This window comes from Takifugu flavidus, chromosome 5 (assembly GCF_003711565.1).
Source record: "Takifugu flavidus isolate HTHZ2018 chromosome 5, ASM371156v2, whole genome shotgun sequence".
In the NCBI taxonomy this organism is placed as follows: Eukaryota; Metazoa; Chordata; class Actinopteri; order Tetraodontiformes; family Tetraodontidae; genus Takifugu; species Takifugu flavidus.
Window position 1 is genome coordinate 3,261,739 of NC_079524.1, and position 23,554 is coordinate 3,285,292.

At 43.7% G+C, this 23,554-nt stretch overlaps 1 protein-coding gene across 1 annotated transcript in view; it reads left to right on the plus strand.

The window, feature by feature from the left end:
* LOC130525323 (protein unc-13 homolog B-like) overlaps positions 1-23,554 on the plus strand; it is a 78,470-nt gene that overhangs the window by 16,813 nt on the left and 38,103 nt on the right. Inside the window, 3 exon segments of the mRNA XM_057031961.1 lie at positions 578-800; positions 16,538-16,810; positions 17,001-17,088. Coding sequence (XP_056887941.1) covers positions 578-800; positions 16,538-16,810; positions 17,001-17,088 — 584 coding nt within the window.

Below are 23,554 nucleotides of genomic sequence, written 5' to 3' on the forward strand. Positions count from 1 at the left end.
TTGAGTCCAATGTGACATCACAGTCAACACCAGTAAACATCTGGATTTACTGCCTGGTTATAACATTACTCTTTGCAGTCACTGGTTTAGTTTTTGACCTTAATTTTAACCTAATGTTTGCCTCCGTGCCACCAGGCAATTGGAGTTATTTCGGATGGAGCGACCAACAGAGTATGTGATGATTTTATTTCCCCTCTGTGATTTGTCATTAACTCCAGACATGCATGGTCAGGAAGTGCCCTCTCACTGTTTGTTTGGTCTGGTCTTTGTACGTCTTCGTCGTATTTGGGCTTCTCTGCCTTTCTCTTGTTCTGCGCCTCCACTAAACTCTTGTTGTTTGTCAGGACGTCACCATGGTGTTTGTGCTTTCTGTAATGATATCCTGCTTCCACAAGATGGAGCGTTTTGTTCAGAAATATTTTATATGTTTAAGCAAACATTTCGTATAACGTGAACGAAGATAAAGATTGTTTAATAATGACACGGATGTGACATTTGAATTCAAACCTCTTTTTCTAACCAGAGAGAAGTGATCTCTTCACACTCTGAATCATTTTGCTTGTGTTTTAACAAACAGCGTTCGATGATCATGATAGTGCGGTGGATGACCGTGACAGTGATTACCGCAGTGAAACTGGCAACAGGCCTCCACGGTACCACAGCACCTCCCAGACAAACTCATCAGTGCACCAGTACCCAGTGGGACGCAGGGTCCAGCACCAAATGATGTCCAGGGAGCCCGGCTCCATCCAGAGCTATGAACTAGACTATAGGGAAATGAGGGAAATGAGAGGTCCAAGGTAAAGACATGTCTACAAATACAGATGCCCTCAACAAATTCCTATTATCTGCACGCAGTTAAAGGAACTGACACATCTGGTTTTAAACACACTTTGTTTCATCAATGCGGCACCTGTCTTTCATTTGCTATTCTCTTTTCTTTACATGCCTTAAAGCTTTTTTTGGGTTATTTTCCCACTTTAATTGTCTTTCTTTTCTTTCTGTCTTTGCATTACGCTTCGATGCTTCCTGCATGGCGCTTTGTTTCCATCTCAATCTCAGGCGGTCAAACGGTAAAGCTGGCGTTAGAATAATCCCCGTCGACTCAGGTATGGGTGTCGAGGAATGGGAGAGTAAATATAAAATTCCTGACTCGGCCGTCTTGGATGATTACCTGGACGCTGAGCAAAAAACTTGGGAGGAAGAAGATAGAAGCATCATTTACCGAATCGGTGACACCCAGAGTGAGTCCAAAGGCAGCAGGTTCTATCAGGTTGTGGAGTGTGATGCGTTGTCTCCTGAGGATATGGGTGGAACAAAGGACCGCTCACGTGGACAAAGGCCTGGTTTTGGCAGCGGCGAAGTACGTTTAGTGTACAAGGAAGCTGGCAGCTTTGAGGACGAATCTTCCCCACCTGAAATTGATATCATTCCCTCTGCTAAGCAGCAATGTCAGCCAATCAACAGAGACGGTCTGCTTTACAGGACCAGACTGTGGGCCAAAACTGCCTTAGAGGACACGCTTGAGAACTATGCAGCTTTTTGTGAAGAAGAAGCGGCCCGAGAAGAGGCTGCAAGGATCAGAGAGAGGATTGACTATGGCTCCGTTGGCTCTGATGAGATGCAGTTCTCTTTTGGATCTGAGGAGGAACTAGATGACCTGACATTTACTGAAGGGGATGTTGGTTATGAATATGAAAATTATTACTACCATGACACCTCGGGCCATGGAGACGATGCTGTGGTGTCTCCTGTAGAGGAGCCAGGTGATGAGTATGTAGATGCAATGGGTGAACTGAAGATCCTAATTAATTCTGTGTCCGAATACCTGGCTGTCAAAGAGGAGGAGATCAACCAGTACGAATCAATGCCTAAATCAGAAAAAAGGAAACTTCCAGCACTCCCCACTGATGCTCAAGTTGTAGAACCCACAGACACTGAAAAGAGTGAGGTCAAACCTGATGTTAAGGAGGACAGTGCAGTAGAACAGGGTATTGCTGGAGTCAAGAATGCCATGAGCAATATATTTAGCACAATCACAGGTGCGAAAGCTGCCACTGGCGAAGTAGAAACTACCAAAACTCCATCACCCCAACCACCACATGAAGAATCCGGTATTTCAAAACTCCTGAATTTGATCCCTAAGTCAAACGCAGGAGCCAAAGAACCTTCAAGTGCCACTGCCGCTGACCCACCAACATCTCACGCTTCACCTCAACCAGACTCTGGAATTTCAAAGTTGCTTTCCTTCATTCCTAAAAGCAGTGGTACTTCTCCCCCTGTCGCTGTAGTTCCTCCGGCTTCTCAGGAACCCAGCACAGAGAAGAAGTTTTCTATTCAGAGTCTTTTACCTTTTCAGTCTGCTGAAGCAGTCCAGCAGACTGAGACTAATCAGGTTCCACCTTCTGGAGCAGAAGGTAGCAGAACAACTGGTAACCAGTCCACATCAGCGTTTGAATCTGTGCTGGGAAGACTTAGTCCGATGAGACTCTTTTCCAGTGCACCACCATCAAGAGAGACCTCACCTCAACCAACAGAGCAGGAACGTGCATCATCTGTAACCGGTGAATCCCAGGAAGCGTCTGTTGACACACCCACAAATCTTAGCAGAGAGTGCTCACGATCAGAGCAGCGGGTATCAAGTGAGACCAGACCGGATTCAGGAAGTGGATCAGTTGAGCTTTTGTCAGACATAGGAAGTGGATCAGTGGAACTTCTCCCAGAAACGGAGTCATCTGGTGAGCTTCCTGAAATTCAGCAGAGGAGACCATCTCCATTGTCTGAGCCGAAGCCTGAAAGCAGCTCAGAGGAAACTGGATTCTTCAGCCCTTTCAAGAAATCTCTTTCCAGCCTCATCTCAGCAGCTCCTCTAGAAAACCCCACGCACACTGACAACAAGACTCAGGATGAGTCATTTTTAGGCGGCAAGGTCAAAATTCCATTTTTCTCCTCAGAAAATGTTTCAGCCACACCAAAGGCAGAAGGAGGTATGCTCTCAGGGATTCTTAAATTTGCATCTGGTGAAACATCGAGCGTTTCCCAAAATGATTCATCCTCCAGCCCGGCTAGAACTCCCTCCCCGAGCCGTGCCGCACTCCTTGAAAGTGTACCAAAGGCGAATACTGAAACTGGGTGGTTTTCAAATCTGTTTAAGGTCCCTTTAAATGAGCCAGTTAAACCTCCGGTGACCCCTACGGTGATACTGACTGAACCTAATAATCAAAACGAACCGCGCTGCGAAGAGCTTTGCTCTGACGTCACCGAGAGCACCGAACCCAGAACGGAATCTTCTCAAAAGCAGCAATCTGACAACAATCTCCACATCACATCAGACGTTCAGCCTAAATCAGACGATTCTAAAGATCAGTGTCCCTCTAAGCTTGATGAAAAAGCCAAAACCCAAACACAAGGCCCCCAGGCTCAAGGAATTCTCTCTGGGTTACTGAAACTGGGGTCAGCAGATGCCCCATCTCCAGAAAAGAAACCACAGGGAGGCAATTCACAACCACAACAAGGTGGGATATTTTCTGGCCTGTTTCTGTCAGCCTCCCAGTCTTCTTCACAAATGCAACAAACTTCTGGAGCACAACAGTCAGGAGGACTTTTGTCTGGGTTTTTAAAACTTGGAGCTGATAGTGCCTCAGCTTCTACAGACAACTCAACCCCAATAGGAAAAAGTCCCGTTCAACAAGCTTCACAACCAGCTGCTCCACAGACACCCATGGGAGGACTGTTGTCTGGGCTCTTAAAAAAAGCGACGGACACAGTGACGGGACCTCAGCCAAGCCAGCCAACTCCAGAATTACAGCAAGACGCAGCAGATGATAGTATGAAAACCACCGAAGCCTTGCCAAATGTAAGACAAGGGAACAGTTCTTCAGTTGTATCTTTGCCTGACAAAGATCAATCTGGACAAGAGGTAAAACAACCTGCAGACTCTGATAAACCACTGAAGCAGCTCGATCCAGGACCAGTAAAGGAACACCCAAAAGCAGCAACGGACTCATCCCAATCTAGTGGGTTGTTTAGTGGTCTGATGAAACTTACGGAAGCTGTTTCTCAGGCTCCAAAAGAACCCCAGGCCACACAACCTCCACAGCCAACTCAACCACAATCCGGTAACGTGCTATCAGGTTTTTTCAACAAGATTGTGGATTCAAATCCTTCACAACCTCAGCGGCCATCAGAGCCTGGTGCTCAGGTGACTAATCAAAACCAATCACAGGCAGCAGCCCCTCAACAAGGCGGCTTCCTCTCTGGCCTATTTGGAATTGGCACAGATTCACCTTCAGCGAGCACTGGACCGGCTTCTCAAAACCAGCAAAAGAGTGGCTCGTCTGGGCCCCAACCCAGTCAACCAACAGGTAACAGACAAAACCTCCAGCGGCAAAAACATATTCCTCCACAACAGCCCTCAAACACGGCTGGAGGCATGTTTAGTGGTTTGTTAAACAAGATTGCTGATGCAGGGAACCCACAACCTGCAATGGGGAGTCAGCCAGACCAGCAACAAGCAGACAAAACAAGAATACAGCAACCACCAAACCAACAGGGGGGGTTCCTCTCTGGGTTATTTTCTGGAAACTCTACTCCACCTGTTACCCACCCAACCCCCCAGCAACCCCAGCAAGCTATCAGACAGCCTCTACGGAGACAAAATCAGATACCTCCGCAATCTGCAACCTCTCAACCAGAACCACAGCAGCAGGGAGGTCTTTTATCAGGGCTTTTTAATAAATTAACATCTACGGACAATCCACCCCAACAGTCTACGCCACAGACTAGTGTACAACAACAGAATAAATCAGACAGTGTTGGACCCAGGGAAGAGTCATCTCAAGCTAATCAGCAAGGGGGATTCCTGTCCGGTCTGTTTGGTCAAACATCCCCTCAACCAACCCAGACACAGTCTGGCAAAGTGGCAAGTCCTCAACACACAACAACCAAGCAGCCTAATCAAAGTGGAGGCTTGTTTTCAGGAATTATGAAGCTTGCATCTGGTGAAAATGCCCCACAGGAACCACAACAACATCTGCCTGGTACAAGTAAACCATCCATGAATTCAGGAAAGACTCCAGAACAGTCTGAATCAGGGGGCATTTTATCTGGCCTGATGAATAAAATATCAGCTTCTGTAGACCAGTCTTCCAACTCTGATCAGGCTGCCCAGCAGCAACATCAGCCTCGTGCAGGACAGGGGAGACCACAGATTCAGAGGACCAAACCAGTAGAAATGCATTCTGGTTGTGACAGTGTCACAGAAAAAGATGGAAAAGATTCAACTCAAAAAAGTTTCCTTTCTGGCCTTTTTAATGTCAAGGATGAAGTGTCCTCAAAGACGAGTCAAACACCTGCTCCTCAACCTGAGAAGGAAGAGCCAAAGACCAGTGAAAGTGGTACATCTCCTAGTTTATTGTCTAGCCTTTTCAAAACAGGTGTGAGCGACAGTCGCGCTTTAACACCTGGCAAAGAAACACAAAACGGTGTTTTGGATCGTTTACTACCAAAGAGTAAGGAGGATACTGTTTCAAGTACAACTTCAGCCACCACAGTTGTTAATGACAGAGAGGCTCTGCAAGCTCAAGTATTACAAGAAGCGACAATTTCCCCAACCCAACGTTATCTTGAGGAAATTGAACGGCTTTTGTATGGGACAGAACATGAGTATGGTTACAAGGATCTTTTATATAATTTTACAGAACACGGTGTTATTCCACCAGAACTCTATGAGCACCAATGTCTGATAGAAGCCCTTCTGTGGCACCAACTCAACGATTATGCTCTTGCAGAAGCCTTTGCCAATCAGGTTCAGGAGCGCCCCAAAACATGCCAAGGATTTGTACCACCAACAGCCAGAGAACACGAGCTGGAAACTCATATGAGGTTAAATCCTATAGAAATGGACATCAGTGACTTCCATATACCTTCACATCCATGGAAGGATGCTGCAAAGGACCTGTTTGAAAGTAGAAACCGTTTCCTTGAACCAAATGAAGATCTTGTTTTGTTTGACATGAGCTGCAGGGACAAGAAACACTGGAGTAGCTGTGACTATTTAGATGATCTGGATAGGAATAAAAAAACGTGGATAGTTCGGGGCACACCTCTTAATCTCTCCATGGAAAAACCAAAGATGCGATTAAGTAGATGCCAGTCACTTACGGAATGCAGTACACAGGAATTCAACAAAATTGTGAATAGAAGTGGTGCGGGAAGTGATCTGACAGTTGAAGGCTTCAACTTGAAATCAGCAACGGAGTTTTTAAAGCAACTTTCCAAAAAAATGGGTCCAATGGACTTAACACGTGGTGCAATGGATTTAAGCAGGTCTGCGGGGGCCACAGGAGATGAGGATGATTTAATGGCCTGTCAGGATGCTGAATGGTACCAACAATGGCTGTCCCTTTTGGAGCAAGGGTTATGGTGGCCAGCTGAGGTTGGCGACTGTGGATATTATGTTTATACAGATGAAGAATATATTTACTCCCTTTTAACTGACAGAGCAGGTAGACACCTTTATTCTTGTGCTGCACCAGAGGATGTCCAAGCTCTAGGAAATATAACTGAAAATGTTGCTAATATTCTAAAACAGAAAGAAAGGGACAAATTAACCCTTTGTGGTTTTAAAATTCCCCTATGCAGTGAAGACTTCTGGGTTCCAGGAGACAGTTTACAAGCACCTTTACAAGCACCCATGAACCTTACTTCTGCACTTCATAAAGGTGAAAAAATAATGAATATGAATTTCGACAGCTTCTCCCAAATGTTTCAAGAATCCATGTCTTCTCCAGATCACCCTGTAGACTTCAGTGTATACAAGCTTAAAAAGATTAATGTGGAATCAGTCAAAAGTAATTATTGCTGCCAGGAGGAGCCCATTGAGGCGTCGGATCTTACTTTAAAGTCCTTGAAAGAAGGGCATGGAGGGCCATACTGGAAAAATCAGCAGTTAAAAGATGTGCACACATCACCATCGACATCTCTTTCAAATGGTCGTTTGGTACAAATGTCGTCAAATAGACGTCACCCAATTCCTGAAATCAGGATTGCACATGTTGATCATGAGCCGGCAGACAAACTAACGCAAAAGCCAACATCAACGTTGTCACCTATTAAAGGAACCACAGGTATAAATAAATCTGATAACTTGTCATCCACAAGACCTTCTACATCACCATCAGTGTCCAACAAATCTTCTGATACTGCCAGAGTACCATCAGCTTCAAAATCCTCTGGCTCTGTACAGATGGGAAGAAAATTACCCACAATGCCAGCTGTTACTCAGACTTCTTCTGCATCACATGGGACTATCAAGAGCTCACCTGTAATTTCTACTACTGTGCCTTCCCTTTCTGCGCAAAGACCTCGGCTTGTGAAGCAACCATCTCAGGCAGAGAAAAATAGAGAACAAGCAAGTAAGACTACAGTCACAGAGATGAGTGTCATGAGTAAAATAGACCACAACCAGCAACAAAAATCTCCTCAGGAATGTAGACCCCAGTTACATATACTGAACGCCAACTCTGTTTCATCAAATGAAGCCCACCTTTACAAAAAAAACAGCAACTTTGGCACTCCCATTGGATCTCCGAGTGTCAATAAAGTTCTGGATTTTTCCACCACAGTTACTAAAAAAGAAACGATCAAACAGGGAGGTGCAGCAAATACGAATACAGAATGCACAAAGAAAGATGACGAAGTAGTCGACTTTACAAAATACAAGTTGAAAAGATTAAAGGAAAAACAAGTGAAGGACGCTGAGGCAAATGTGAAACTAACTGATGCGGCCACAGTTGCTGTCGATCTTACTCAAAAGAATGAGGAAGATGTTGAATTACCTCATTTAGAAAACCCCACAATGGACATGTATACAATTCTAACAGCACCTTCTCAAACTAAATGTGTACCACTTAATCAACAAAAGCCATCACAGGCCCGACCGACCGACCCAGATATCTCTTCTGAAAGGCCAAGCCAAAAAATGCATGTGTCACTGAGGACCTCAACTGCTGTGACAGTCCAAACTAATGTCACCACCACCACCACCACCACCAAAGGTGAAACAGAAAAGGCATCCAAACCATCTGCTACATCATCTGGAAGAGTATCAAAGATATCTGACACTGGTATAATGATTTCAACAACAATAAGTTCTTCCACCGCTCATATATACAGCAAAGCATCAACCATGAATGACAATCTGAAATTATCTAAAACTGCACCTCTGTCACCTGTAGGTACCTCGCCACTTGCGCGCCCTGTGGTCGGAGCACAAATTAAGTCTCAAATATTACAGCACCAGGAAATGAAGCAAGGTCCTTCAATGAATATTCAAACTCAGAGTCTTTGCTTTACAGTTAGTGGACAAATGCAGCATCTTAAAGAGACGGCACCAGCAAACTCAGTTAAAGCTATATTGGATATGTCAACCAAGAAAACCAACCAGGAGGTTCCACAAGTTGTTGTACCATTGAAGGATCCTCTGTCTGACGTTCTGGCATTGACAAAGAAAAAGGCAGTATCTTTTGAAAAGGCTGACACCATTTCTTGTCCTAATGAATCCCTTGACTTGTCATATAAAGTGAAATCAACAGAGATTCAGATAGACACAACCAAGTATCCAGATTCAACACAGGGTGAAGACTATTCAAGTAAGATGGTTAAATGTCCTGATATTAATGGGGAGATTCCATCTTCTCGCGTTAGGGCAAAGATAATGAGACAAGAATCCCTTTCAGGCCAGTCTTCACTATCACAGCAGAAAATTGCAGCACCAACAAGCATAATTATTGCCACATTGGATATGACATGCAAATCTAACGTCAGCCTGAAGGATATAATTCCAGAAGTAAAAGCAGATGACACTCATAATGAAGTCATACCGCTCATCAAAAGCAAGCCATCTAAGACTGCTCTGAAAAATAATGCCGGCGTACCATTAATTGTAGATTTACCTGCTCAAGAACCTCACAGCCAGGTCAAAAGCAGTGCTCCTGCAAATATGCAACAAAAGCATCAAGATCAGTTGCCTCCAGAATCTGTTTTACACCAATTTCAGCAAAGCAAACCTTGTGTTAAACCCATGTCAACTCACTCACCGCATCACCCATCAGTCATCGTTCAGGGGCATCACATGTCAGCATCAACTCAGCCTGTTATCACTGCAGCACTGGATATGTCACCAAGGCCACAGCAATGTGCAGTAGAAGTATTATCAGAGCATGTGACCTCCCAAAATGAGGTAATTGCACTTGTTAATAAGCAAACTGAGCAAGCTCTTCATGGTCAAGAGTCTGCTGGTGTTTCCTTGGTGATTGAATCAAAAGCAAAAACAGGATTCCAAGACTCAATTCATATGCAAAAACCACCTTCATTTGATGCAAAAATTGCCCCTGTTGTTCATCACCCAATTACCAGCTCCAATGAAAAACAGTTCCTTGGTCAGGGTGAGATGAGAGGAATAGCACAATCCAGTCTCCAAAGTTCACTCTCTACAGCCCCAGCAAATTCTGTTAAAGGCACAATAGATATGTCAACAAGAGTATACAAACCACAGCCCGAACTTGACTACTCTGATCCAGTATCACTGGTTCGGACAAGACGACCAAGCTTGGCTGATTCTGCTGGTCTTCCTCTTATCGTAGAAGCACATCCCCCCAAAGACAGGCAGCAGGCAATGGCTGAATTGGAAGAAATGGTGGAGCAAAATGAAACAGTTGCAGCCAATATCAAGAACACTAGAGTGGATCAATGGGCTTTTGAATGCAGAAGACAATCCTTGAGTGGAGGGATAACTGAGACGATGAATGGACAGATATCAACCCACCAACCCAAAGATGGCTTTTCTCCCTCAGTGGCAGCCAACGGCGACATATACCAACGCGGCAAGCCTGTAAACTTCTCAAAAGACAGTTTAGATACAGTAAATATTCCCTTTACTAAAAGTGAACACGTGGATGGACAGCCCATGGATTTCACTCATGACAAAGCAAAGAAAGAATGGTGTGAACGAAAGTTAACTAGAAACGAATCAATAATGAAGCCATTGCAAGGTATTGTTGACCTAAGTGTGGACCAAATCAAATCCACAGTTACTGAGCTTCAAGATGCAACAGATCTCACCTCTCCCAACGTGTCTTCACCATCTCTATGTAGTCGGAATACACTGCAAAATAGTGAACCCGGTGTGCCTTACAGAATGCATGGAACGGTAGTAAACCCGCCGACAATGAAGACCATTGGTTCCTTCTTGGTGTCTGGTCAAAAAATACAATCTTCACAGGATATGCTGAAGGGTGAATCAGCAAGTCCTCTAAACACCATAAATCAGCCACACATTGGATATCCTGAATCCAAAATGTCTGTGCAATTGCCACAGGGGTCATTTGCACAACAAGGATGCAAGCCACCAGCTGTAGAAATTGGAATGTCTTCATTCAGTGCTAAATGTCAGCCAAATGCCCCAAAGTTACAAAGACAATCTACAAATGTACAAGACACATATGTTAAACCCAAAATTTTAATTAAGCAGCCAAGTGTGGATAGCTATGGGAGTACAGAGGAAACCCTATTTGATAATGAAGAAATGGCAAAGAATGACCATGTGCCACCTCTCACTTCTACCTGGCAACTGCACAATAAATTTAATTCAGTGTCATCACCACAGTCACAGCCTCTCTCAACTGTTGAGCAACCTCATCGAGCAGATCCTTCTCTAACATCCTTTGGTACTCAGCCTGTACAGAGCAACGCAAATGGACACTCTCAACAACCAAAACAGCCCGATTCATATCCAGCCCCTGTCACATATCAGCAATGTCATGCCCCCACGTTACACCAGAATTCTGTGCCTTCGAATCAGTTTTCACCAGCGTTAAGACATGTACCTACATCCCAGTCCTCTGCAATCCATGCCCAAATGCCTGTGACACAGACTTCTGGAGCTAAAGTACAAGGACCGGAGGTGTTGCCAGCCTCTGCAGATACTACCTCTGTTAAAGGTTTAGTTTCATTATTTAGTGGTTTAAGTGCACATCCACCAGGCACTACCAAAGCTGTTGCAATGACACCCCAAGACACACAGAATATGAGGACTGAAATTAAAGCTGAAGTTGCTGCTTTAGAACATACAACAGTTCCTCCTCAAACATCTGTTGCAAGCTCATCTCTTGAGCACTGTGAAGAAATTGATGTCCCTGCAACCTCCATTGTTGAAAATGATGAATTATGCCAAAAAACCCCTGTTGAATCAAGTTCTGTGACTTGCATTTCAGCATCAGTTAGTAACCAGGAGGACAGTAGTAGCTCACAGACATGCGTATCCACACCATCAGTAGATCATCCTGTAGGGTTGGCCCCAGGACCCTCATCAGTCACCGATACACACAAAGAACAAAGACCATTTCCAGCTGACATCTCGTGCTCTGGGACACCACTGCAAGGATACCACTCTCCGTATATTTCTCAAGACTCTCAACAACCACAGTCGACATTAAATGAAAGCCTTCAACAAGCAACATCTGGTAATGAATTCCCACCCCCTGAATCTTTCTCCAAATCACCAGTTACTGTGACACTTGCTGCTGCTAAAAATAGTTCTGTAGCACCTAACGAAAAGACATTAGACGTTACATCTCAAACATGCATGTCACAGCTACACAGAGTAGAGGAAGACAAGCAGGTGACATCCCCCGAAATCGTAGCTGCCTCAACAAAAATAGAAATGACTCCACCCAGATCTATGTACATAGGCATTAATTCCTCAGAAAAACCTCCTCTTGACCCCAATGAGCCACAACCTTTTATTAGACTACCTCATATTTTTGTCACAACAGCCTCTTCACCAGAAGAAGAGACAGGTGACCACAAGTTTGACAAACCAGAAGATCCAAATATCTGTACTTTACAAGATAACAATGAAATTACAGTGACCTCTGATTGCAAAAATTCTTTACCCTCTGGTATTGTTGCACAGTCAAACATAACAAGTGATGCTGGGGATATAGAAACCATTAAGACAGGGGTGTTAAATATTTCAGAGCAGGTCAAGATCGACTCAACAGAGATGGCAGTTTCAGTGACTGCAGATCGTAAGGATGAGGCTGATTCAGAGCTCACCACAAATAAGATAAGTCCAACCACCATTGACGAGATCACTGAAGACAGCAGTGAGCAAACCACTGAACTGGATTCCAATGTCAACAAGGACATAATTTCAGAGCTGGCCTTTCCAGATGTTTCTGAACCTCCAAAAGAACCAGTCCATGAGAATAAGACCTCTGATGTGATAGTGCCCGGACAAGCTCAGTCCCTTGATGAGTTAAAAACAGAGTTGAATGGAAAAATACCAGATAGCATTAAGGATTCGAAGGATGCACTGTCAAAGTCTGAATCTACTGTTATGGAACCTTCCACAGAAATAACCAAAAGCTCCAAAGAGAAAAGTTCTGTTGACCAAGTTAATCAACCTGAGACTGAAAATTCAGAAGAGCAACCAGGAAGGGGCTTATTTTCCATGCTTAGTGGTTCTTCTGCAAAAACAGAGCAAACATCTCCCCAAGCTGGATTGTCAATACTAGGTGGTATTATTCCAGGCTCATCTGCAAAAGCCACATCAGGCACAGGGTTTCTCTCGATGTTTGGGTCAAATGTGTCATCTTCACCTATATCCAAAGAACAGCCGCCACCACCCACCCCTAGAGAGCCACTAGAGACCCAATCAAAAGGCAAATTCTCTTTGTTTGGTGGTTCCAACTTTGGCGGAGATTCAACCAATGACACTGTGCGACCTAGAGGATTGCCAACCAAAGAACCCCCTGGTAAAGGTTTGTTTTCAATGTTTAGTGCTGGTACGCCTGGACCCCAGCAGCAAAACAGTTCTAAAGTTCAATCTGGAGGAGGTGCAACACCAAAGGTACCTTCATCTGGCTCCTCTATATTTGGGACAATCCTCCCAGGTTCAACTTCACAAAAAGAAACACCAGGTGTAGGTTTGTTTTCCAAGCTTGGAAGCTTAAGTGCCCAGCCTCAGAGTGGACCAGTTACAACCTCACCTGGATCAAAAGGTCCACCCACACCCAAAGACCAAGAGCCCACTGTAAAAAGTGTTTTCTCCATGTTTGGCAGACAAAATCAGCAGTCATCAGAAGCACAGCCCACTCCCTCCAAGGCACCTGAATCAGACAATGTTTTCAAAGGGGCCTCTGTGTTTTCACTTGTTGGAGGAACTGACAGCAATAAAGGCAAGACTGCATTCAGCCTTTTTGGTATAGCTCTCAAGGATGAAACCATGAAAGAGCCCGAAACAACTGTTCCTGTGAAGAAGGTGATTGCCTCAGGACAATCAGAAAAACCACCGGAAACAACAGATCTTTCAACGGTAGCAGCGGCTCATGGCAATGAGTTCACTGATACTAAATTACCTGAGCCTTCATCATCAGTCGAAAGGGAATGTCAAATTGACCAGTCATGCACAGATTCAAAGTTGCACAATGGTAAAACAAATGAAATATCGAGTCAGGATTCCCATCTTGGGAGCAACGCCGGAGTGGCAGCAAAACCAGATCTCACTTCTAATGAAAATGATTCCATTGAAACATCTGCAGCAGAATCGGAAAGTGTCACCATTATTGCACCAGAGAAAGAGCAAGTAGCAGGGAAAGAACAAGTAGATGCAACAGTGAAGGATGAGGAACAATCTGACTTCCAACCACAGTCCAAAATACCGGGAGAAGAAGAAGATGCATGCAAAGATGATACCATATCAAAATCTGAGACTTTGGAAATCCAGAGGACCGACGATGTAACTGAGACTGCTGTCACCCAAAGCGCAGTCGAAAAAATGGACTCAACACCAGGGTCACAAGTTGTTATTGACGTTACTGGCAAAGACAAGAGCCCAGAAGCATCTGTAGTTGAAGAGGTGACAACTGTTGCTGAAGCACAGGAAGAGAGTCTAGAAGGACAGCAAAACAAGGATGCTCTGAGAGTTCTGAATGAAGAACAGACAGAGGTTCTTGCTGAGTCAAACAAAGAGCCTCAAGGACAGGCAGAAGGTGGAGATATGGAAAAATTAACTGAGAGCCCTTCAGAAGTTGTAGGTGACGAACGAGGATCTATTACAGATACTGAGAAACCTGAAGATTCTACTTTAGAGAGCTCTGCAGGAGCCGCAGAAGAGAAGCCTTCTACAGAAACTGGGTTAGATGCAGTTACAGCTGTTTCAGAGTCAGAACAAACAACTGATGTGGAAGTGAAAACCTCACCTGTCAAGCCTGCAACAGAACCTCCTGAGCCTAAAGTGGAGCAGGAAGGAGCCAGTACAGAATCTGATTGTGGACTGATGAGACCTGATAGTAATTCTGATGTGCTCATTTCAGATGAAAAGAAAAGTGTTGATCCTGATTCAGAAAAAATCACAACCATTCCAGGTTCTCTGAAAGGTTTACCATCAGAACCTGCTGTTCATCAACCACAGCAACAGCCTATGCAAGGAAGAGCCAGACCACCTCAGCCGGGGCAAAGAATGGCAGGACCAGGTTTTGGAGGACCTCAAATGAGAGTCCCAAGAATGCCTGGGCCAAGAATGCCTGGACCAAGACATCCAGGACCACAGAAGCCACCTGAACCAGCTCCATTTTCTGGTTTTATGTCTATGTTTTCAACCCCAAATGTGTCTAACAGGCAGCCATCGATGGGTGGATTTTTTTCAAGCTCACCTGGCTCAATCTTTGGGTCATCATCTACTCCTCGTTCACAACACCAGCAACAACAAAAGCAACAGCAGAAAAGCTCGTTTTTTGGACTTCCAAGTAACATTGCAACTGAATCAATAACCACTGATCTATTTGGTATATTTAAGGGCTCTGAAACTACAAAATGTGAGGAACATCAACGATCTGAGTCAGAGAAAAGTACTCAACCTGGAAAACCCTTTGAGGACTCTGAGAAGACAGAGAAAGACAATACACCTTCATCACCCCAGGGTGATGTTCAAATAATCCAAGACCAGGGTGTTCCTGAAAAGGGATTAATAGAAGAGGCAGAAAAGGCAGACAAAATTGAGGAAGACGAAGCTTCCCTGACAAAATCCCCAAGTGAAACCCAAGCGGAGCCAGACGATAAAACACACACTGATAACATAAACATGCCTTGTTCGTCGGTGCCTGACAAAGATCCACCACAAGCTCATGAAACCAAGGGAATCTTTGAATTACCAAGCCTGACCGCACCTAAATTTGGCTTTATGTCTGCAGCAACTGAAGGAACACCGTCAATTGGCTCCCTTTTCTCCGCCATTCCCTCATCTACTGTGAAGTCATCACAACCTGAGCAGACTGACAGTGGTTTCTTTTCTGGCTTTAAAAACCTTTCAGCTAGTATTTTACAGGATGAAAAACCAAGTGGAAAGGATGAACAATCAACTGCCTCTTCCATGTTTGGCATGAAACTTGGATCAATCTTTGGAAGCAATGAGCCTCCCAAAGCAGAATCCCCTCCTGCAGCAGTCACTGTCCAACCTCAGGCAGAACACAAAGAAGAAACCTGCCAACCAGAGTCTGAGAAACCTTCTCCAGGATCTGGAGGGACTGAAAGTGCAGATGGCAGTGATACAGAGGGACCAACAGAAACTTCAAAGACAGGAAGTTGTGATACTTTAGCTCAGTCGCCGCAGTCTGGGCTCCCCTCTCTCTCAGGTTCTCTTACCGAAGCCTTGGACAAACCTCAACCCAAAGTTGTTTCATGTGATATAGCAGGGAAAGCCGAGAATACGACTGACACTACGAATGCAGAAGTCAGAGATCAGCCAAAGGATTTATTGAAACAAGAGGCTGCCAAAAGGCTAGTACAATTTGTATGATAAATGGCCTGTTCATTTATCATGCTGATGTCAATAATGGTCTAGAACCTCTCCAACATTTCCTTCAACCTTTAGTGTTTTGTGTGCACATTAATCCAGTAGTTTTCCAGGTTTTTTATATTTTTCCTTTCCCTGGCACTGAAACAATTTTCCAAAAGAGTTTTTTTTTATTTCCATATAAATATAAATAGGTGTAAATGAACTCCTGCACCTAAATTCCCTGAATAGCTCTATGACTTTGCGAATTAGTTTAATTGAACCAAACGCTGCAAGATTTATGGCTGTGTGGCAGTGAACACCGTGGAGGCAGGCTGGACACTTAAATAAAAGGAGCCGTGATATGTTATGTGGCCTACATCCAAGACAAAAGGCGCACTTTAGTCCCTTTGCCTCTGCAGTTTCAGTCGTCCACTAAGCTAATGGTACAATTACTCAGCCGCTTATATTTGTCCCAAGAATGTGTTACTCAAATTAAGAGTTCAACCCTCCGTTTAATATATTATGAAATATGTGTCCGTGCAACAAATATTCTGCTTCATTCCTTCAGTTTATTCCACTTCTCATCCTGTTAGTTCCCCCCCCCCCTTTGTTACTATCCTGAGTTTCGCAGTGAGTAAATTAATTTCTTCTTTATCTAAATTAAAAGCCCCCAATAAATAAACTCTTAATGTCCTACAGTCCACCAGACAGCAGTCACTTTGATTCGTCAGGCAACCTCAGCCTGGCCAGCTCCCAGCTCAGCTCGGAACCTGAAGAGCACCGAGATCCAAGTGAGCGCCGACCTTCTCTCAACAGCCAGCCGACCACTTGGGAGGAACAAGAGCATCAGGAGGAAGAGTTTGAGAAAGAACCACATCCTGGACCAGAGCCTGACTCCAACAGAGATGTTAGGGATTCTTCAGTCATCCAGCCTGAACCAGTGTTGGACACTAAACCTCCGCCTTCAACCTGGTATGATATAAAGATTCACGTGATCATTGTGAAAATTGTGTTTAGTCAAAATATTGCAAAAAACATACACGAGGTGTTGAGACACTAAATAGCTGTTTGTTTCCCAGGGATTTAAATAATCCAGTCATAAACGTTGTGCAGCTACAGGCTTTAGTCACTTCAGGATGAACTGATAAGATTGTTTCTGCAGGTTATTTGAAGAAGGCCCGCCGCCCTGCTCCCCCTCCAGAGTCCGCTGGCTGAAAGCGTACAACAAAGTCAGATCACAGCTCCTCGAGGTAGAAAGAGTCACACTTTTGATTCTATCCTTTTCGCTTTCTCTTTCTTTCTCTCTCTCTCTCCACTCTCCCTCTGTATGGTTGGTTGAATTTCAAATCATGCCAAAACATTGACATTTTTCTTCTGGGCCTCTCCTTCTGGCTAGTGCCACTGAAAGGAGACCCCTGGTGCCTTTTCGACATGCAGGCGAATATCTGAGCGTCAGGATTTATGAGGTTGCCTGTCGAGAGAAAAAAGTTGCTTTACTTTTTCTCTTTTGACAGGCAACCTCGTGTGCAGTTAATATACAGTTAGTTTGTAGATTCAGTGTCCTGGAGTCTGAATTAGCGTAGCGGATCAACAATAGTTGGCTCTGATAAACGTTTGATCTTCATCACAGCCTGTGGAGGAACCTAAAGCACATCACTCATGTCAGACGCCTAAATAGACAGAAGTTCTTCAGCTTCCTCCTCATTAGCCTCTGCCTCTCTTTGGCCATTGAATGCATCAAAACGATTTTGGGGCATTGGTGCAACAAACGCAACTGTTTTGGGCACAGTAGGATCTGGTGATCTGAGCAGTGATGATCAGTTCTGAGGCAGATGTGACAGCTGTCATCCTCACTGCCCAGACGAGGAGGGTGTTTGGTGTGTGAATAAATAACTGCAAGATTAGCAGCATTAGGATTATTTAGCCTGTCTCCTCTCACAATAACAAAGAAAAAGTGATTGAGCTGAAAGGTGCAGGTTCGCCACTGGTCAGCAGATGCATCAGATGGACAAAAATAGGCTGCGAGTGTTGTATCATGGCAACAATGTGACATTTCTATGGAGACACTACCCCGTATTTATTTATGGTTTGGGTGTCATTGCAACAACTGGTGCTACATTCAGGGTCTGTGTGCACTGACAAACAATGTGGTGCAAAGAGTTTAAACTCCTGGTGAAGCGTTCGTTGAGTAGCAGGAAGGTTTCTGGGGCCATTGTGGTGCCTAGAAGAGATCATCTGATGTGGCACATGCACATGCCTGACGTGGCACGAGGAGGAGACGTGGTCTTAAACCCATCAGATTCAGCGGGCGTCTACTTTCTGCCTTTCCCTCTCACCTTGCTGTTCTCTGGTAAGACTGAGACAGAGTTACATCAGTACAAAAGTCCAGATCTGCTTGATGTCCTCACGCATGTCAGAGGCCTACCCAGATGGGTTAAACAAAGCAGGATTAAACACATCCACGTCTCATAAATGTGTCTTTGTCTCCTTTTCTGAGAATTCAAGGATCTGTTTGGTGTCAGTTGTGTTTCTGGTTTCATGCATGTGTGACAGAACTGGAGCAATTTAATGGAACAGACAAATAAAGCATATTAAACTCAAATGAGGTCAACAGAAACTGTTTTTCATCCCCTCGACATATAAAAATACCCCCCCCCCCGAAAAAAAGCTTACTTTCTAAAAGTAAGCTACAATTAAATATTTAATAAGATCACACCCTTCTTGTTCTCATTATTTGTCTGATTAGTCAATATTTTGCCAAGTAGCATGAAAAATTAAAAAAAAAAATCGAATAAGATTTAAAAAATGCAAACAGCAAACAAATAAAACAGGGTTTTTTCAAATTCTGCTGACAGATGCTGAGAAAAATCACACCCACATGATTTCTTTTATGCCCGTGAGAAATGATGTGTCTTAACGAGCTTCAGAGGCTTTATGATCGATATTACTCCAATTTTTAAACATTTGGCAGAAAAACATGGAGATTTTGTTTAATCTGACAAAAGAAGATCTCAGCTCTGTAACCACTCCACACGAGAGTGCAGTTTTACTCAAACTAACCCTAAAATTACTTTTTAAAAAAAATAAAAAATCAACAAGGTTGCCTCGAAGAAACGGCTGAATGGTTAAGTTAGCTGATTTTGGAACAACAGGCCACTTAAGAGAATCATTCTCCCTGTGTTGAGTCATGGCAGTGATTACAAAGTGCTGCCTTCAGAGTATTTCTGTCCATTAGGCCTGAGAAAATCTTTACTTTAAATGTAAGTGCTTCAATCAAAGGCAGCTCTAAAACTATCTGTTTTATAGAAGGCTGGCAGCTCCAGGTTTTCCTTCTGTAGCGGCCCAATAAACCTGCCCATGGCCGGGACTCATCCTGTCCAGATGCATCGCTGCACATGCCCAGTACCATGTACAGTGAATGAGGGGCAGCCAGAGAGGATTATGGGAAGGGAGATGAGAAGATGGGGGGTAGAAAGGGCAGTAGGGGGAGAACATGAACAGCAGGAGTAGGTATGGAGGCTCACAGGAGTCAGCTCCTCCAGCTCCTCAGGGTGTTGTCATAGTTACCCAGACCCAGGACGTGATCCCGCAGATACGAATTCGAAGAGATATTCACAGGCTTTTTCTCAAATGTTGAGAAATGAGCAAACTGTACAAATGGGAAGAAATTAGGTTGATGGGGGAAAATGACTGTCACTTTGTAAAAGCAAGATTTTTTTTTTTTTTTAAGACGTTTGAAATTATTGCAGTTGTGATGAAGGTTTTTACTTCAGTCCCACATGACACCTCAGGCCTCAGAGCCAAATACAGGGAGTGCAGAATTTTTAGGCAAGTTGTAATTTTGAGGATTAATTTTACTATTGAACAACAGCCATGTTCTTAATGAACCCAAAAGACTCATTAATATCAAAGCTGAATATTTTTGGGAGTTGGAGTGGGGCTTTTTTAGTTTTAGCTATTTTAGGAGGATATCTGTGTGCAGGTGACTATTACTTTGTGCATAATTATTAGGCAACTTAACAAAAAACAAATATATACCCATTTCAATTATTTATTTTCACCAGGGAAACCAATATAACAGCTCAATAATCACAAATATACATTTCTGACATTCAAAAACAAATCAGTGACCAATATAGCCACATTTCTTTGCAAACACACTCAAAGGCCTGCCATCCATGGATTCTGTGAGTGTTTTGATCTGTTCCCGATCAACATTGCGTGCAGCAGCAACCACAGCCTCCCAGACACTGTTCAGAGAGGTGGACTGTTTTCCCTCCTTGGAAATCTCACATTTGATGAGGGACCACAGGTTCTCTGTGGGGTTCAGATCAGGTGAACAAGGAGGCCATGTCATTAGTTTTTCTTCTTTTAGGCCCTTTCTTGCCAGCCAGGCTGTGGAGCACTTGGATGCGTGTGATGGAACATTGTCCTGCATGAAAATCATGTTTTTCTTGAAGGATGCAGACTTCTTCCTGTACCACTGCTTAAAGAAGGTGTCTTCCAGAAACTGGCAGGAGGACTGGGAGTTGAGCTTTAATCCATCCCGAAAAAGGGATGAAAAGGCCCCACAAGCTCATCTTTGATGATACCAGCCCATATCAGTACCCCACCTCCACCTTGCTGGCGTCTGAGTCGGACTGGAGCTGTCTGCCCTTTGCCGATCCAGCCACGGCCCATCAAGACTCACTCTCATTTCATCAGTCCATAAAACCCTAGAAAAATCAGTCTTGAGATATTTCTTGGCCCAGTCTTGACTTTTCAGCTTGTGTCTTGTTCAGTGGTGGTCGTTTTTTAGCCTTTCTTACCTTGGCCATGTCTCTGAGTATTGCTCACTTGTGCTTTTGGGCACTCCAGTGATGTTGCAGCTCTGAAATATGGCAAAACTGGTGGCAAGTGGCATCTTGGCAGCTGCACGCTTGACTCTTCTCAGTTCATGGGCAGTTATTTTGCGCCTTGGTTTTTCCACACGCTTCTTGCGACCCTGTTGACTATTTTGAAGGAAACGCTTGATTGTTCGCTGATCATGCTTCAGAAGCTTGGCTATTTTAGGAGTGCTGCATCCCTCTGCAAGATATCTCACTATTTTTGACTTTTCGGAGCCTGTAAAGTCCCTCTTCTGACCCATTTTGCCAAAGGAAAGGAAGTTGCCTAATAATTATGCATACCTGATACGGGGTGTTGATGTCATGAGACCACACCACTTCTCATTACAGAGATGCACATCACCTGATATGCTTAATTGGTAGTGGGCTTTCGAGCCTATACAGCTTGGAGTAAGACAACGTGCATATAGAGGATGATGTGGTCAAAATACTCTTTTGCCTAATAATTCTGCACTCCCTGTATTAAACACACCTGCCTCTTAATTATGAGGAGGAAATGTACATTTCAAGGGCCTACTTTAATCTCCCACAGCTTGATTAGCAACATATATTTAAAACTCTTAAAGCATTTCAATTATAATCGGTTTCACAGCTAAACTGCAGTTTAAGTGCTCAATTTAAGATGTCCGAAAAGAGTAAAACGAAAGAGGGAAACATTTTTTTAATAAAGATGGAAAAAGTATGGATTGAAAAGGAGGGGATATTTTCTTCTCATATTTCATTTAAACAGGTTACATGAGATTTTGTGTATTGGAGGAAAATGGATCTTGCAAAAATGATCTGCAATCTCATTACATATGTCAACTTTTAATTGCTCCCAGAGATTAGATTAGTTCCAGTCAACAGCAGGATGTGGGATCTGTGTGTCTGCTCGGCTGGTCTCTGCGGCAGATAAATATCAGTGTCTCGTTCTCAAATGCCAGAAACTCCTGTTGAGATTTTAGAATATAAGGTGGAATAATGCTGTTAGCAATTGGATACATTTCAAAGTTCAGCATTTTTGACCTTTTAATACAGAGTAGGACCGTTTTAATGACACTGAAGGTCGCCTCTGGAAGTAGCCAGTGTGGAGCTACTGTGGTAAAATAACACCCGCCTGGAATTATTGCTGTTAGCGCCTGAGTCTTTTTCTACATTTTCTACTGCGATAGCCATGCTGGAATATTCCCTCTTTCAGCCAGTGGGCATCGCTTATGTGTGCTCTCTGCGGCATGTTAAATTATTCTTAGAAATAAATATATGGCTTTTATTCACACTCTAGTCATGTTACAGTTTTAGCATGGAAACCTTCTTTTTAAATTGAGGTGTCACATTTCCTCATCTGGGAAGTAGCACAAAATAAACCCTGATGTTGAGTTGTCTCTGCTGGTAAGCATCAGTTGTATGCTGATCATTGTCCTTAATTACACCCCTTCATGTCTCATAGCAGCAATACGTAATATTAGTGTTGTCATCAGAACGAGCTTTATCCTTAGTGATGATTGTTTAGCTTTGGGACTGTAGCTCTTATGCACTATTCTCCTAACAGCATTATAATGAGACATTACTCACATCCGCTGTTGGTTCATACCGAAGGGTTTAGTTCCACTGGCCAAAAGCAAACAGATGCATCCGCACTTCAAAGCAAACGTTTCCGGCAATTTTGCAATAAAAATATTTCATCCTAATTTGGACAATGTCGGTTCAGCAGTTGCATCGATGGCCATTCACGCTGGAGAGGTGCTCTACTCAGAGTGCCTCTTCATTTACCTCATGCACACTCGAAAAATCCCATTCATGCAATTCTGACATTGATATTTGCGATTCTTGCATGTTTTTGCCATTCATACACCATATTAATATCAGAACAAAAGCTACTGGTTTCTTTTATTTTATTGGTTTGTTAATCGTTATTGGTAAAACAATCAATCCTTTTTCTTTCCTCGTTAGTGATTTGCCTCTTTAGTTGCACTCATTAGGAAATGTCATCAGGCATCAAAGAATCGTAATAGATTTAGAGGACGAAACAAAAAATGATTATTACTTAAATGATTTGTAGATCTCTGAAAAGGTACATTTATAAGCTAGAAGACTACTTTGTTTAGTCAAATTTTAACTCATTTTGAAGTTGAAAGGGTTTTTATTTTGCCTTATAATGTATAGAGTATCCTCTAGTTAAAGGTGTGACTTTGGTTTCTTTCCACTTTCCGCTTCAATAATATTAATGTGACTAATAGAATATTTCAATTGCAAGTAGTCACTTGTAGCCTAAATAGAGATGGTAATTGTTATTAATATGTATCAAGGACATAGGTTCTGCTGTAGCCTGCAGCATATGTGTTGCTGTTGCTGGAGAGCCAGAGTGTGTGAAAGTGTAAGAATGTGAGAAAGCGAGCTGCAGAGGTGGGTGAGGAAAAGAGAGCGAGGCGGCGAGAGAGCGGCGTTGAGTACGAGAGGAGCCGCGTCCGACGGCTGTGCAACAAGCTGCAGCAGGAGGAGCTGCTGAGAGGAGGACAGGGGAGGAGAAGTAAAACCCTGGAAGGGATCGGGAAAAGGTCTGGGATGGGAAGATGTCAAACAGAGCTGGGGAGAGAGAGCAAGTGAGGAGGAGGAGGGGGTGTCTGTGTGGTGCGCACAAGTGAAAGAGTCCACGGGGAAGCGTCTGAGCGAGCGCTGAGATCAAGGCAAAGAGGAGTACAGGAAACACGGTCCAAAGTGACTCCCGCGATTGTGGCGCTGGTCATTGGGGGAAAATCACGGCTTTTTTCTTCCTTTGTGAAGGATCCAGTAACATTTTCTCCTTTTTTCGCGGAGCTGGGAGAGCTCATGAGATCTCCCGGCCAGTCACTTC